The 13,603-nt window shown below is 50.2% G+C and overlaps 1 protein-coding gene across 1 annotated transcript in view; it reads left to right on the forward strand.

Annotated features, from left to right (window-relative positions):
• Positions 1–13,603, forward strand: part of LOC140425507 (uncharacterized) — a 97,776-nt gene that overhangs the window by 33,928 nt on the left and 50,245 nt on the right. The window contains exons 5-8 of the mRNA XM_072509848.1: positions 1,600–1,762; positions 8,746–8,981; positions 11,753–11,929; positions 13,290–13,452. Coding sequence (XP_072365949.1) covers positions 1,600–1,762; positions 8,746–8,981; positions 11,753–11,929; positions 13,290–13,452 — 739 coding nt within the window. The remainder of the gene's footprint in view (positions 1–1,599; positions 1,763–8,745; positions 8,982–11,752; positions 11,930–13,289; positions 13,453–13,603) is intronic.

Below are 13,603 nucleotides of genomic sequence, written 5' to 3' on the forward strand. Positions count from 1 at the left end.
TATCGGCGATAGAGTTTTTGATGAGCTGAAGTTTACAGAAAATATTAGGGGAGAGGGCAGTGAGACGACTTTGGAATAGTCAACATCATGGGTAACAACGGCACGGACAAGAGTGCTCAGGTGCTCTAAACCGGGGCAGAGATGGAGGATTGCCAATGGACAGGCTGCTTTGTATCTTCCCAACTGAAGGCAGCAGAAATAAAAAGGTGGAGATATGAAAGGGGGCTGTGGCTATCAACTTGCACCCAGAGAGGGAGAGAGAGCGAGATATCCACATTTCCACGTTTTATGATGAAGTGCTTCCTGCTAACACCCGTGAATGATCCAGCTCCAATTTGAAGATGATGCCATCCAGACTCCCACGCTTTGGAAATAATTTCCCTCTATCCTATCAAATCATGTTTCACACCTTCATTAGATCACTCCTTTACCTTCCACACCCCAAGTCAACAAACGTAATCTATGCACTCATAATTCTCATACTCCAACCCTTTTAACCCCAATTCTGCGCTTCACCCTCTCTGAAACCGAATTATTCTTCCTGGGGTTTTGTCATAACCTGCACGGGACGTGTGAAGTGGCAATGATTAAACTCCCCGTGACCCTCGCCGAATACGAGCTCCCCCGTTAAAGGGGGCAGGGATCCCTAAACCATGTATAGCTAAACTTCTGTATAAAGTCAGCCAGTTTGGGTGGCGACAACTCCGAGCCCCGACTCATGCAGCGTAAATAATAGTTATTGTAATAAAACTTTCTTTCTTTCTACCACTCGGTATGGACTCCAATCATGGTCTACTTCAGGTTTGGTACCCAGAATTGAACAGAGTACCCCACACGGAATCTTAGCTTTATACAACTCCACACAATGATGTATTTTGTTTTCCTGTTGTACACCATAACAAGAGGCTGGATGTTGTGCCACTCTGGTGGTTTGAGAAAGTCATAAGTATAAGGTAGTCGCTACAAAATCAAATCGGGCATTTAGCTGAACCACTTATAACCTAGGAGGTGGAATTCCAATCACCCATCACACCTGTTCTCACCGACCAGCAGCGGCACCTGTTCTCGTACTGCTTTCATTTTAGAATCTGCATTTTTAAATCCCTCCACACCTTCACCCCTACTTGACTCTGTTACCTCATGCAGTCCAACAATCTTTGAGACTTCTATCACATTGGGTACTTAAGATGAATAAAATATATGTATTGAAGGAGTATCTAGATAAATAGATGAGGGAGGTTAGACTAAAAGGTTATGGCAATAGGCTTAGAGTGGAAGAGGATTTGTGTGGACATTAAACACTGGCCTAGATTAAAGCAGCCAAGCCTGGCTGTAGGGTAATCTGTGAAATTACCCTACAGAGAATGGCACGCGTGAATGTGGCTTGCGGCCCAGACCCTGGCCTGTCTTTGACTTCACTCATGGGTGAGAGCTTGGTAATCTTCACTGTCAAAGCTCTTTCTTCGTGCGGTAGTGAGGAACCTCCGTGCCTGTAGAAATTTACCCCAACATGAGGCATCACTTCCAGACAGAAGACACTGAGGGCGAAAACAAGTAATAGAAAACTGAAACCCAATGCTTCTTTTCAATCAAATTTAGGTAATTATGGCTTGTGGGATCAGCACCTGGCCATAGCCTGGGTGAAGAATAATATCGCAAGCTTTGGAGGAAATCCAGAGCTCATCACTCTCTTTGGTGAATCTGCTGGAGGTGCCAGTACAAGCATGCATGTATTATCGCCAATGAACAGAGGGCTCTTCAGGTATTTATGGAATAGAATGTTATATTCTTCCTTTCTGATCACGGGTCATCAGCAATTTGTTTTTTGTAGTGCACAATTGACTTGTTTACATGTGCAGTACCTTTCAAAGGCATTAACATTGGTCATCAGTTCCCAAGCACTGTCCTGATGCAGCCAGGTCTTACTGTGAACATACCGGGAGTAAAACCTTGATCCTCTAAAAAATATTGTGCATCTTTATTGTTTTTCACCACTTTTGATCATTATTCATAAAAATATTGGAGTAGGGGAAAAAAGGCTCTTTGGCCAACAGTCAGGAATTCTCCAATCAGGTAACAAAGAGTTTGTTCGCTTTCCAATTGGTAGATATGGCAGAATGCCACAAGTGTGGGTATGGAGGGTGCCACAAGTGTGGGTATGGAGGGTGCCACAAGTGTGGGTATGGAGGGTGCCACAAGTGTGGGTATGGAGGGTGCCACAACTGTGGGTATGGAAGATGCCACAAGTGTGTGTATGGAGGGTACCACAAGTGTGGGTATGGAGGGTGCCACAAGTGTGGGTATGGAGGGTGCCACAAGTGTGGGTATGGAGGGTGCCACAAGTGTGGGTATGGAGGGTGCCACAACTGTGGGTATGGAGGATGCCACAAGTGTGGGTATGGAGGGTGCCACAAGTGTGGGTATGGAGGATGCCACAAGTGTGGGTATGGAGGATGCCACAAGTGTGGGTATGGAGGGTGCCACAAATGTGTGTATGGAGGGTACCACAAGTGTGGGTATGGAGGATGCCACAAGTGTGGGTATGGAGGGTGTTACAAGTGTGTGTATGGAGGGTGCCACAAGTGTGTGTATGGAGGGTGCCACAAGTGTGTGTATGGAGGGTACCACAAGTGTGGGTATGGAGGGTGCCACAAGTGTGTGTATGGAGGGTGCCACAAGTGTGTGTATGGAGGGTACCACAAGTGTGGGGATGGAGGGTGCCACAAGTGTGTGTATGGAGGGTACCACAAGTGTGGGTATGGAGGGTGCCACAAGTGTGGGTATGGAGGGTGCCACAAGTGTGTGTATGGAGGGTGCCACAAGTGTGGGTATGGAGGGTACCACAAGTGTGGGTATGGAGGGTGCCACAAGTGTGGGTATGGAGGGTGCCACAAGTGTGGGTATGGAGGATGCCACAAGTGTGGGTATGGAGGGTGCCACAAGTGTGGGTATGGAGGATGCCACAAGTGTGGGTATGGAGGGTACCACAAGTGTGGGTATGGAGGGTACCACAAGTGTGGGAATGGAGGGTGCCACAAGTGTGTGTATGGAGGGTGCCACAAGTGTGTGTCTGGAGGGTGCCACAAGTGTGGGTATGGAGGGTACCACAAGTGTGGGTATGGAGGGTACCACAAGTGTGTGTATGGAGGGTACCACAAGTGTGGGTATGGAGGGTGTTACAAGTGTGTGTATGGAGGGTGCCACAAGTGTGGGTATGGAGGGTGTTACAAGTGTGTGTATGGAGGGTGCCACAATGTGGGTATGGAGGGTACCACAAGTGTGGGTATGGAGGGTACCACAAGTGTGGGAATGGAGGGTGCCACAAGTGTGTGTATGGAGGGTACCACAAGTGTGTGTATGGAGGGTGTTACAAGTGTGTGTATGGAGGGTGCCACAAGTGTGGGTATGGAGGGTGTTACAAGTGTGTGTATGGAGGGTGTTACAAGTGAGGGTATGGAGGGTGCCACAAGTGTGGGTATGGAGGATGCCACAAGTGTGGGTATGGAGGGTGCCACAAGTGTGTGTATGGAGGATGCCACAAGTGTGGGTATGGAGGGTGTTACAAGTGTGGGTATGGAGGGTGCCACAAGTGTGGGTATGGAGGATGCCACAAGTGTGGGTATGGAGGGTGCCACAAGTGTGTGTATGGAGGATGCCACAAGTGTGGGTATGGAGGGTACCACAAGTGTGGGTATGGAGGGTGTTACAAGTGTGGGTATGGAGGGTACCACAAGTGTGGGTATGGAGGGTACCACAAGTGTGGGTATGGAGGATGCCACAAGTGTGGGTATGGAGGGTGCCACAAGTGTGTGTATGGAGGATGCCACAAGTGTGGGTATGGAGGGTACCACAAGTGTGGGTATGGAGGGTGCCACAAGTGTGGGTATGGAGGATGCCACAAGTGTGGGTATGGAGGATGCCACAAGTGTGGGTATGGAGGGTGCCACAAGTGTGGGAATGGAGGGTACCACAAGTGTGGGTATGGAGGGTGCCACAAGTGTGGGTATGGAGGGTGCCACAAGTGTGGGTATGGAGGATGCCACAAGTGTGTGTATGGAGGGTACCACAAGTGTGGGAATGGAGGGTGTCACAAGTGTGGGTATGGAGGGTGCCACAAGTGTGGGTATGGAGGATGCCACAAGTGTAGGTATGGAGGGTGCCACAAGTGTGGGTATGGAGGGTACCACAAGTGTGGGTATGGAGGATGCCATAAGTGTGTGTATGGAGGGTACCACAAGTGTGGGAATGGAGGGTGCCACAAGTGTGGGTATGGAGGATACCACAAGTGTGGGTATGGAGGATGCCACAAGTGTGGGTATGGAGGGTGCCACAAGTGTGGGAATGGAGGGTACCATAAGTGTGGGAATGGAGGGTACCACAAGTGTGGGTATGGAGGATGCCACAAGTGTGGGTATGGAGGGTACCACAAGTGTGGGTATGGAGGGTACCACAAGTGTGTGTATGGAGGGTGCCACAAGTGTGGGTATGGAGGGTGCCACAAGTGTGGGTATGGAGGGTGCCACAAGTGTGGGTATGGAGGGTGTTACAAGTGTGGGTATGGAGGATGCCACAAGTGTGGGTATGGAGGGTGCCACAAGTGTGGGTATGGAGGGTGCCACAAGTGTGGGTATGGAGGGTGCCACAAGTGTGGGTATGGAGGATGCCACAAGTGTGGGTATGGAGGGTACCACAAGTGTGGGAATGGAGGGTGCCACAAGTGTGGGAATGGAGGGTGCCACAAGTGTGGGTATGGAGGGTGCCACAAGTGTGGGTATGGAGGGTGCCACAAGTGTGGGTATGGAGGGTGCCACAACTGTGGGTATGGAAGATGCCACAAGTGTGTGTATGGAGGGTACCACAAGTGTGGGTATGGAGGGTGCCACAAGTGTGGGTATGGAGGGTGCCACAAGTGTGGGTATGGAGGGTGCCACAAGTGTGGGTATGGAGGGTGCCACAAGTGTGGGTATGGAGGATGCCACAAGTGTGGGTATGGAGGATGCCACAAGTGTGGGTATGGAGGGTGCCACAAGTGTGTGTATGGAGGGTACCACAAGTGTGGGTATGGAGGATGCCACAAGTGTGGGTATGGAGGGTGTTACAAGTGTGTGTATGGAGGGTGCCACAAGTGTGTGTATGGAGGGTACCACAAGTGTGGGTATGGAGGATGCCACAAGTGTGTGTATGGAGGGTGCCACAAGTGTGTGTATGGAGGGTACCACAAGTGTGGGTATGGAGGGTGCCACAAGTGTGTGTATGGAGGGTACCACAAGTGTGGGTATGGAGGGTGCCACAAGTGTGGGTATGGAGGGTACCACAAGTGTGGGTATGGAGGATGCCACAAGTGTGTGTATGGAGGGTGCCACAAGTGTGGGTATGGAGGGTACCACAAGTGTGGGTATGGAGGGTGCCACAAGTGTGGGTATGGAGGGTGCCACAAGTGTGGGTATGGAGGATGCCACAAGTGTGGGTATGGAGGGTGCCACAAGTGAGGGTATGGAGGATGCCACAAGTGTGGGTATGGAGGGTACCACAAGTGTGGGTATGGAGGGTACCACAAGTGTGGGAATGGAGGGTGCCACAAGTGTGTGTATGGAGGGTGCCACAAGTGTGTGTCTGGAGGGTGCCACAAGTGTGGGTATGGAGGGTACCACAAGTGTGGGTATGGAGGGTACCACAAGTGTGTGTATGGAGGGTACCACAAGTGTGGGTATGGAGGGTGTTACAAGTGTGTGTATGGAGGGTGCCACAAGTGTGGGTATGGAGGGTGTTACAAGTGTGTGTATGGAGGGTGCCACAATGTGGGTATGGAGGGTACCACAAGTGTGGGTATGGAGGGTACCACAAGTGTGGGAATGGAGGGTGCCACAAGTGTGTGTATGGAGGGTACCACAAGTGTGTGTATGGAGGGTGTTACAAGTGTGTGTATGGAGGGTGCCACAAGTGTGGGTATGGAGGGTGTTACAAGTGTGTGTATGGAGGGTGCCACAATGTGGGTATGGAGGGTACCACAAGTGTGGGTATGGAGGGTGCCACAAGTGTGTGTATGGAGGGTACCACAAGTGTGTGTATGGAGGGTGTTACAAGTGTGTGTATGGAGGGTGCCACAAGTGTGGGTATGGAGGGTGTTACAAGTGTGTGTATGGAGGGTGCCACAATGTGGGTATGGAGGGTGTTACAAGTGTGGGTATGGAGGGTACCACAAGTGTGTGTATGGAGGGTGTTACAAGTGTGGGTATGGAGGGTGCCACAAGTGTGGGTATGGAGGGTACCACAAGTGTGTGTATGGAGGGTGTTACAAGTGTGGGTATGGAGGGTGCCACAAGTGTGGGTATGGAGGATGCCACAAGTGTGGGTATGGAGGGTGCCACAAGTGTGTGTATGGAGGATGCCACAAGTGTGGGTATGGAGGGTACCACAAGTGTGGGTATGGAGGGTGTTACAAGTGTGGGTATGGAGGGTACCACAAGTGTGGGTATGGAGGGTACCACAAGTGTGGGTATGGAGGGTGCCACAAGTGTGGGTATGGAGGGTGCCACAAGTGTGTGTATGGAGGATGCCACAAGTGTGGGTATGGAGGATGCCACAAGATTGGGTATGGAGGGTGCCACAAGTGTGGGTATGGAGGGTGCCACAAGTGTGTGTATGGAGGATGCCACAAGTATGGGTATGGAGGGTGCCACAAGTGTGGGTATGGAGGGTACCACAAGTGTGGGTATGGAGGGTGCCACAAATGTGGGTATGGAGGGTGCCACAAGTGTGTGTATGGAGGATGCCACAAGTGTGGGTATGGAGGATGCCACAAGTGTGGGTATGGAGGGTACTACAAGTGTGGGTATGGAGGGTGCCACAAGTGTGGGTATGGAGGGTGCCACAAGTGTGGGTATGGAGGATGCCACAAGTGTGGGAATGGAGGGTGCCACAAGTGTGGGTATGGAGGGCACCACAAGTGTGGGTATGGAGGGTACCACAAGTGTGGGTATGGAGGGTGCCACAAGTGTGGGTATGGAGGATGCCACAAGTGTGGGTATGGAGGATGCCACAAGTGTGGGAATGGAGGGTACCACAAGTGTGGGTATGGAGGGTACCACAAGTGTGGGTATGGAGGGTGCCACAAGTGTGGGTATGGAGGATGCCACAAGTGTGTGTATGGAGGGTACCACAAGTGTGGGAATGGAGGGTGCCACAAGTGTGGGTATGGAGCATGCCACAAGTGTGGGTATGGAGGATGCCACAAGTGTGGGTATGGAGGGTGCCACAAGTGTGGGTATGGAGGGTACCACAAGTGTGGGTATGGAGGATGCCACAAGTGTGTGTATGGAGGGTACCACAAGTGTGGGAATGGAGGGTGCCACAAGTGTGGGTATGGAGGATGCCACAAGTGTGGGTATGGAGGATGCCACAAGTGTGGGTATGGAGGGTACCACAAGTGTGGGAATGGAGGGTACCACAAGTGTGGGAATGGAGGGTACCACAAGTGTGGGTATGGAGGATGCCACAAGTGTGGGTATGGAGGATGCCACAAGTGTGGGTATGGAGGGTACCACAAGTGTGGGTATGGAGGGTACCACAAGTGTGGGTATGGAGGGTGCCACAAGTGTGGGTATGGAGGGTACCACAAGTGTGGGTATGGAGGGTGCCACAAGTGTGGGTATGGAGGGTGTTACAAGTGTGGGTATGGAGGATGCCACAAGTGTGGGTATGGAGGATGCCACAAGTGTGGGTATGGAGGGTGCCACAAGTGTGGGTATGGAGGATGGCACAAGTGTGGGTATGGAGGATGCCACAAGTGTGGGTATGGAGGGGTACCACAAGGGTGAGTATGGAGGGGTACCACAAGGGTAGGTATGGAGGGGTACCACAACGGTAGGTATGGAGGGTCACCACAAGGGTGGGTATGGAGGGTCACCACAAGGGTGGGTATGGAGGGTCACCACAAGGGTGGGTATGGAGGGTCACCACAAGGGTGGGTATGGAGGGGTACCACAAGGGTAGGTATGGAGGGTCACCACAAGGGTGGGTATGGAGGGTCACCACAAGGGTGGGTATGGAGGGTCACCACAAGGGTGGGTATGGAGGGGTACCACAAGGGTAGGTATGGAGGGGTACCACAAGGGTAGGTATGGAGGGGTACCACAAGGTGGGTATGGAGGGGTACCACAAGGGTGGGTATGGAGGGGTACCACAAGGGTGAGTATGGAGGGGTACCACAAGGGTGGGTATGGAGGGGTACCACAAGGGTGGGTATGGAGGGGTACCACAAGGGTAGATATGGCAGGGCACCAATGATCAAAACATGGGGACAGAGTGGTTAGGATTTGGGAATGACCTCTGCATGGCGTTTGAATGCAGTTAACATTTATTTTTCCTCCCCAGCACAACATTTGGGCCTTGGGACCTTCTGGACGTTGGGATTTTCTTGTCCCTGCCCCCCAGCAACTGCTGGAATGCTTAAAGGGTAGCAGCCAGGATTGCTGATGCTGGCTTTTCTAGCGTGTCCAGGTGTGAGGCCCAGGTAGAAAGGCTGTGCCAGTGATTCACAGGGATTCTCCTGGGACCATGTCAATCGTTTGAGAAGAGCAAACAAGATTAAGTCCAATATCACGAGATCTGAGCAGAGATCTGGATGTTTTTCTCATCTTATTTCCATTTTTTTTCTCGTCCTCAAACTACACCCCCCCCCCACTCTCCTCCCAAACCCCTCTCCAAACTCCACCACCTGTTCCCCGATCCCTGACTGCTCTGCAGACGTGCCATTTCACAGAGTGGTGATGCCCAGGCAATATGGACTGTGAATCGAAACCCACTCCGCGCTGCTCACCGAGTCGCCCAGGCTGTGGGATGCCCACTGGAGGATAACGCTGCCATGATGTTTTGCCTCAGGCAGGTGCCTGCTAAAGATATCACATTGGCGGTTCGAGTGACAGAACTACTTAGCAAAGAGGAGATTGTATTTTTCCTTCCATTTGTCCCTACAATAGATGGTAATTATTTTAATAATAAGTTATGAAAATATCAAAGAAAGCCTCAGCCAAATACAAAGCCCAAGACACACAACAGTGTCAGTTAACATAGTATATTAAGGTGTTAGGCATGGCTCACAGGTAACAATCTCAAAGTCACAATTTGTGGATTTAAGGCACACTTCAGAGACTTGAACAGAAAACTCTGGACTAACACATCAGTGCAGTACTGCAGGAAAGTCTTTCAGGCAAGATGTTTAACTGCTATCTCAGCTGGGCATAAAATGTTCCATGATATGATTGAAAGAAATATAGGGAGTTCCCATTGGTGTCCTTAAATTACAATTAAAAATAAGATTATTTAGTCATTATGTCATTTTGTTTACAACATGACCTGGCTGTGCAGAAATTTGCTCCAGCATTTCCGAATTAAAAATTTTTTTTTAAAAAGAGTATCCAATTCTTTTTTTCCCCCAATTTAGCGTGACCAATTCACCTACCCTGCACATCTTTGGGTTGTCGGGTGAGACCCACACAGACATGGGGAGAATGTGCAAACTCCACACAGGCAGTGACCTGGGGTGGGATCGAACCCTGGTCCTCAGCGCCGTGAGGCAGCAGTGCTAACCAATCCTTTTTGAAATTATATGATTATCTACAGGTCAAATTTGTTTAATTGGCTGCAAATCATTTTGGGATGTCGCAAGGTCATGAAAGACAATGGACATGATCTAACCAAAACAAAACAGAGTGCCATTCTATGTGGGATTAGCGGGGTTGTTCCCGGCACTTGTATCCCACCACATACAGGCAGGGCATCCCTGGGTCTGATTCCCAGTGTGGGCACAATGCCAGCTTTGCACATTGACACTGCCAGACTGGCACCCTGACAGTGCCCCTGTCAGCCTGGCAGTGCTTGGTTGGCACCTGGGTAGCACCACCAGGGTGCCCAGGGAGTGCTGCCTGGTTGTCAGGTTGGCAGTGTCAAGGTGCTTGGGTGGCACTAGCAGTGCCAGGGTGCCATCCTTCCCGGAGGCCAACCACCCAGTGCCTCTGATCGCCTAGGAGACCGACCACCCAGTGCCTCTGATTGCCTAGGAGACCCCACCCCATGCACTGCTCCTCTTGGTCCCCGTTTGTGGGGACCAGTACTGAATGGCGCCCAGCTGGCATCTCTCCGCCGGCAAGACAGTAGATGCTGGGTGGCCGTTGGATCGGGCAAACACCGAGGTAAGTCAGCTTATAAGCCGTCTTCACTCTCCAAGACTGGATCTCGCCCATTGTAGATCTCTCAAGGCATAACAACTGTCGGGAAGCCCAGGGGATGCTACTCCCAGCATTCACCAGCCATGTTGTGACCCTGTTTGGGTGCAACCCAGCCGGTAGATCGCGCTGACTGTGCGTGGGATTTTCTGTCCCCTCCTGCCAGCGGGCTCTTCCAGTCCTGCCGAAGGTGACCTCCTGCAGTGGTGTCCCTAGTGGTAAAGTGTGCAAGTCACATAAAATGCTGTAGATATCGACGGGACTGTAAAGCCCTTCCAACAATCAATAGCAAGCCACCTCCGTGCTGGAAAAAATACGCTGCGGTGGGGGTATAGGTGGTGGGGGGAATCCCGACCACTGTATAAATGTGAGCCATTCTTTTTTTGCTGTTATTTGAACCTTGCTTATTTCCTCATATATATTTTGTACTACTCGTTTGTATGTTAATCCATCAAGTGGTGTGGGTGTTGCTGTATGGGTGTATTGGAGAGAGTTGAACTGCTTTGGTGCCCCAAGAAGTTTAATCCAGCTTTGACTAAACCAATCAATTGGCCGGCGGCTCTTGCATGTGGGATCTCCTCCCTTAAACTCCTCCTCCGATACAACTTATTAATATAAATTCTGGTTAGAGCTCCCAGAAATGGGATGTGTTGCCCCTAACTTTCTGGTCCAGGGGCCACTGTTACCCTGCAAAATCCCGGCCTTAATTTCCGCTTGCCGCAGTTGATGTTTATTCTTGTTCAAGTTCCTCCTCTTCACGCCGGCAGTGTTACTCCTCTTCCCCCTAGTTCATACTCACACTCTTCTATCCTCTCAATCACCTCTCCCCATCCCATACCCTGACCATTCAACATGCTGCGGTACGAGGTTTTGATGTCGGGGGAAACTATCGAAAGATCAGCAGTTTCGGATCACATCGTTCAGAAGTCCAATTTGTGCAAGTGGGGATGACTTTTTGAATTGAAAAACCTGGATGTGATTTTGTTTTTAATTGACCTTAACTGTAAAACTAAGAACTCGGGGTTTAATTCCTAAAGCCATGAGGGAGGGATGGGAGGCAAGATTGTGCCTTCTCACCACAATCATAGCTCTCCGTGGTAGCATCCTCACCTCTAACTCTGAAGCTTTTGTGTTCTTAGTCTAGGTCCAGAAACCTAAGTGCAAAACCAAAGCTCCACTCTAGAGCAATACCGAGGGAGTGCTGCACTTCCAAGGTGCTGTCTTTCAGTGTGCTTCTACCCCAAGGCTTAATCTCTCTTAAATCATGAAAGATTCCATGGCAATGCAAGCCTTTATTTCTTGTTTCATTGGGTAAAGCATTTATCCACTGTGTTATTGGTGAGGTGGATTGGATTGGATTGGATTTGTTTATTGTCACGTGTACCGAGGTACAGTGAAAAGGCAGGGGAGAGGCTTACTCTATGTATATCTAAAAGGCAATTGTCATATTCTTAAATCACTAATATATGCCACTCTTTTCTTTGTTTTGGGCAGATTTAAAACATTGATTCCCATCATTCTAATTACAGGTGACTTTCTCCCTTCTGAGCCAGAGACCCTGTTTGAGAATAGTAGAGGTATTGACTATTTGCTGGGCTGTAACAACGGAGATGCCCATTTGTTTGTGTCGGCCTGGTTCCCCGGAGTGAACATTCCTTTTGGAATCAGTGAGGCTAAATTCCGAACAGCGGTGGAAAAGGGGATGGGTGAGTATCAATAAATCGAGCGACTATTGTGCAACATTTCAGATGAAATCAAGGGATGTTCCCAGGCTTTCTTGGGATTTGGGATGTTACCACCCCCACCCCCACCCCCCACCCCCGCACGACCCCTCCCCCAACCCTGCCATTCTGGAAAGGGTGGATTCTTCATCTTCTGATAGCTCCGCTGGGAGCTGCAAAGTTGAGACCGTTCTGTCTTAATGAGCCCCAATTGTCAAGACACATCTGCTGCAGGGTTGCTGAGCTTCACTGCTTCTGCTGCTGTTCACCGCAGGCACAATGTGAGGGAATGTCAGAGGCTCATACCGGTTACAGACATGCACTCTAACCCAGTGCATTCCCCAATATTCATTCCTGACTGTCCACAGCCAAGAGAAAACCCCCTTTGTGAAGCAGTTGGGGGGATTAGGCTGAAGCGTGGCATAAAGTTTCATTTTAAACATAATAATAATAATCTTTATCAGTGTCACAAGTAGGCTTATATTAACACTGTAATGAAGTTACTGTGAAAAGCCCCTCGTCGCCACATTCCGGCACTCGTTTGGGTACACAGAGGGAGAATTCAGAATGTCCAATGCACCTAACAGCATGTCTTTCGGGACTTGTGGGAGGAAACTGGAGCACCCGGAGGAAACCCACGCAGACACTGGGAGAACGTGCAGATTCCACACAGACAGTGACCCAAGCAAGAATCGAACCCAGGATCCTGGCACTGTGAAGCAAATGTGCTAACCACTATGCTACTGTGCCCCCCATGCCGCATCCGAAGGCAATGCACCAGCACTCAGACGTTGCAGTAAGGAACAGGTGTTGAGAAATGCTAAAAGCTTCATTTGTATTTTTGTCACCTGTAGCCATGGCAAATCAGCTACCCTGAAGAGACTCCCATCTGGCATCCTTCGTAAACTCGAGCCCACCAAAAACTCTGCTGCCCACATCCGAACCCACACCATAACTCATTCACCCACCTGGCCTGTGTTTGTCGACCTATCTTGGTCCCTGATTGAGCAACGCCACAGTTTTCAAACTTAACATTCTTGTTTTCCAATCACTGCGTGGTCTCCGCCTTTTTTATCTCTGTAACCTCCTCCACCCCTACGACTCTCCAAAGGTGCCTCTAATTCTTCAGTACCCCTGATTTGGACATTTCACTGTGTTTAAAGGCACCATATAAATGCACAATACATAAGCAAAATTCTGCGGTGCTGGAAATCTGAAATGTAAACAGAAAATGCTGGAAACACTCAGCAGGTCTGTCAGCATCCGGAGAGAGAGAGGGAGAGAGAGAGAAAGACAGACAGACAGGGTTAACATTTCAGGCCTGTTGTTCTTGTGTCTGTTGCAGGCTCTTTGGGCGAGGCCGCTGTGGAGTCAGTTATATTCGAGTACACTGACTGGGAGAATCCAACGCAGTTTTCCAGAAGGAAGGAGTTGTCGCAACTGTACACAGATTTTGAATTTTGCGGCCCAGCATTCAGCTCTGCTCAGAAGCATGTGGTGACCAGCGGGTGAGAAATTCAGTCAGAGTAAATTGGTGGACGTGCCATGGCGACTGTCATACACATTAAAGATCGGTTTTTGCTAACCAGAACTGAGATGGGCTCAGGCAAGTGGATAGGATTAGGATACAGATTCATGATCCCATTGAATGGTACGACA

This window comes from Scyliorhinus torazame, chromosome 6, assembly GCF_047496885.1.
Source record: "Scyliorhinus torazame isolate Kashiwa2021f chromosome 6, sScyTor2.1, whole genome shotgun sequence".
NCBI lineage: Eukaryota > Metazoa > Chordata > Chondrichthyes > Carcharhiniformes > Scyliorhinidae > Scyliorhinus > Scyliorhinus torazame.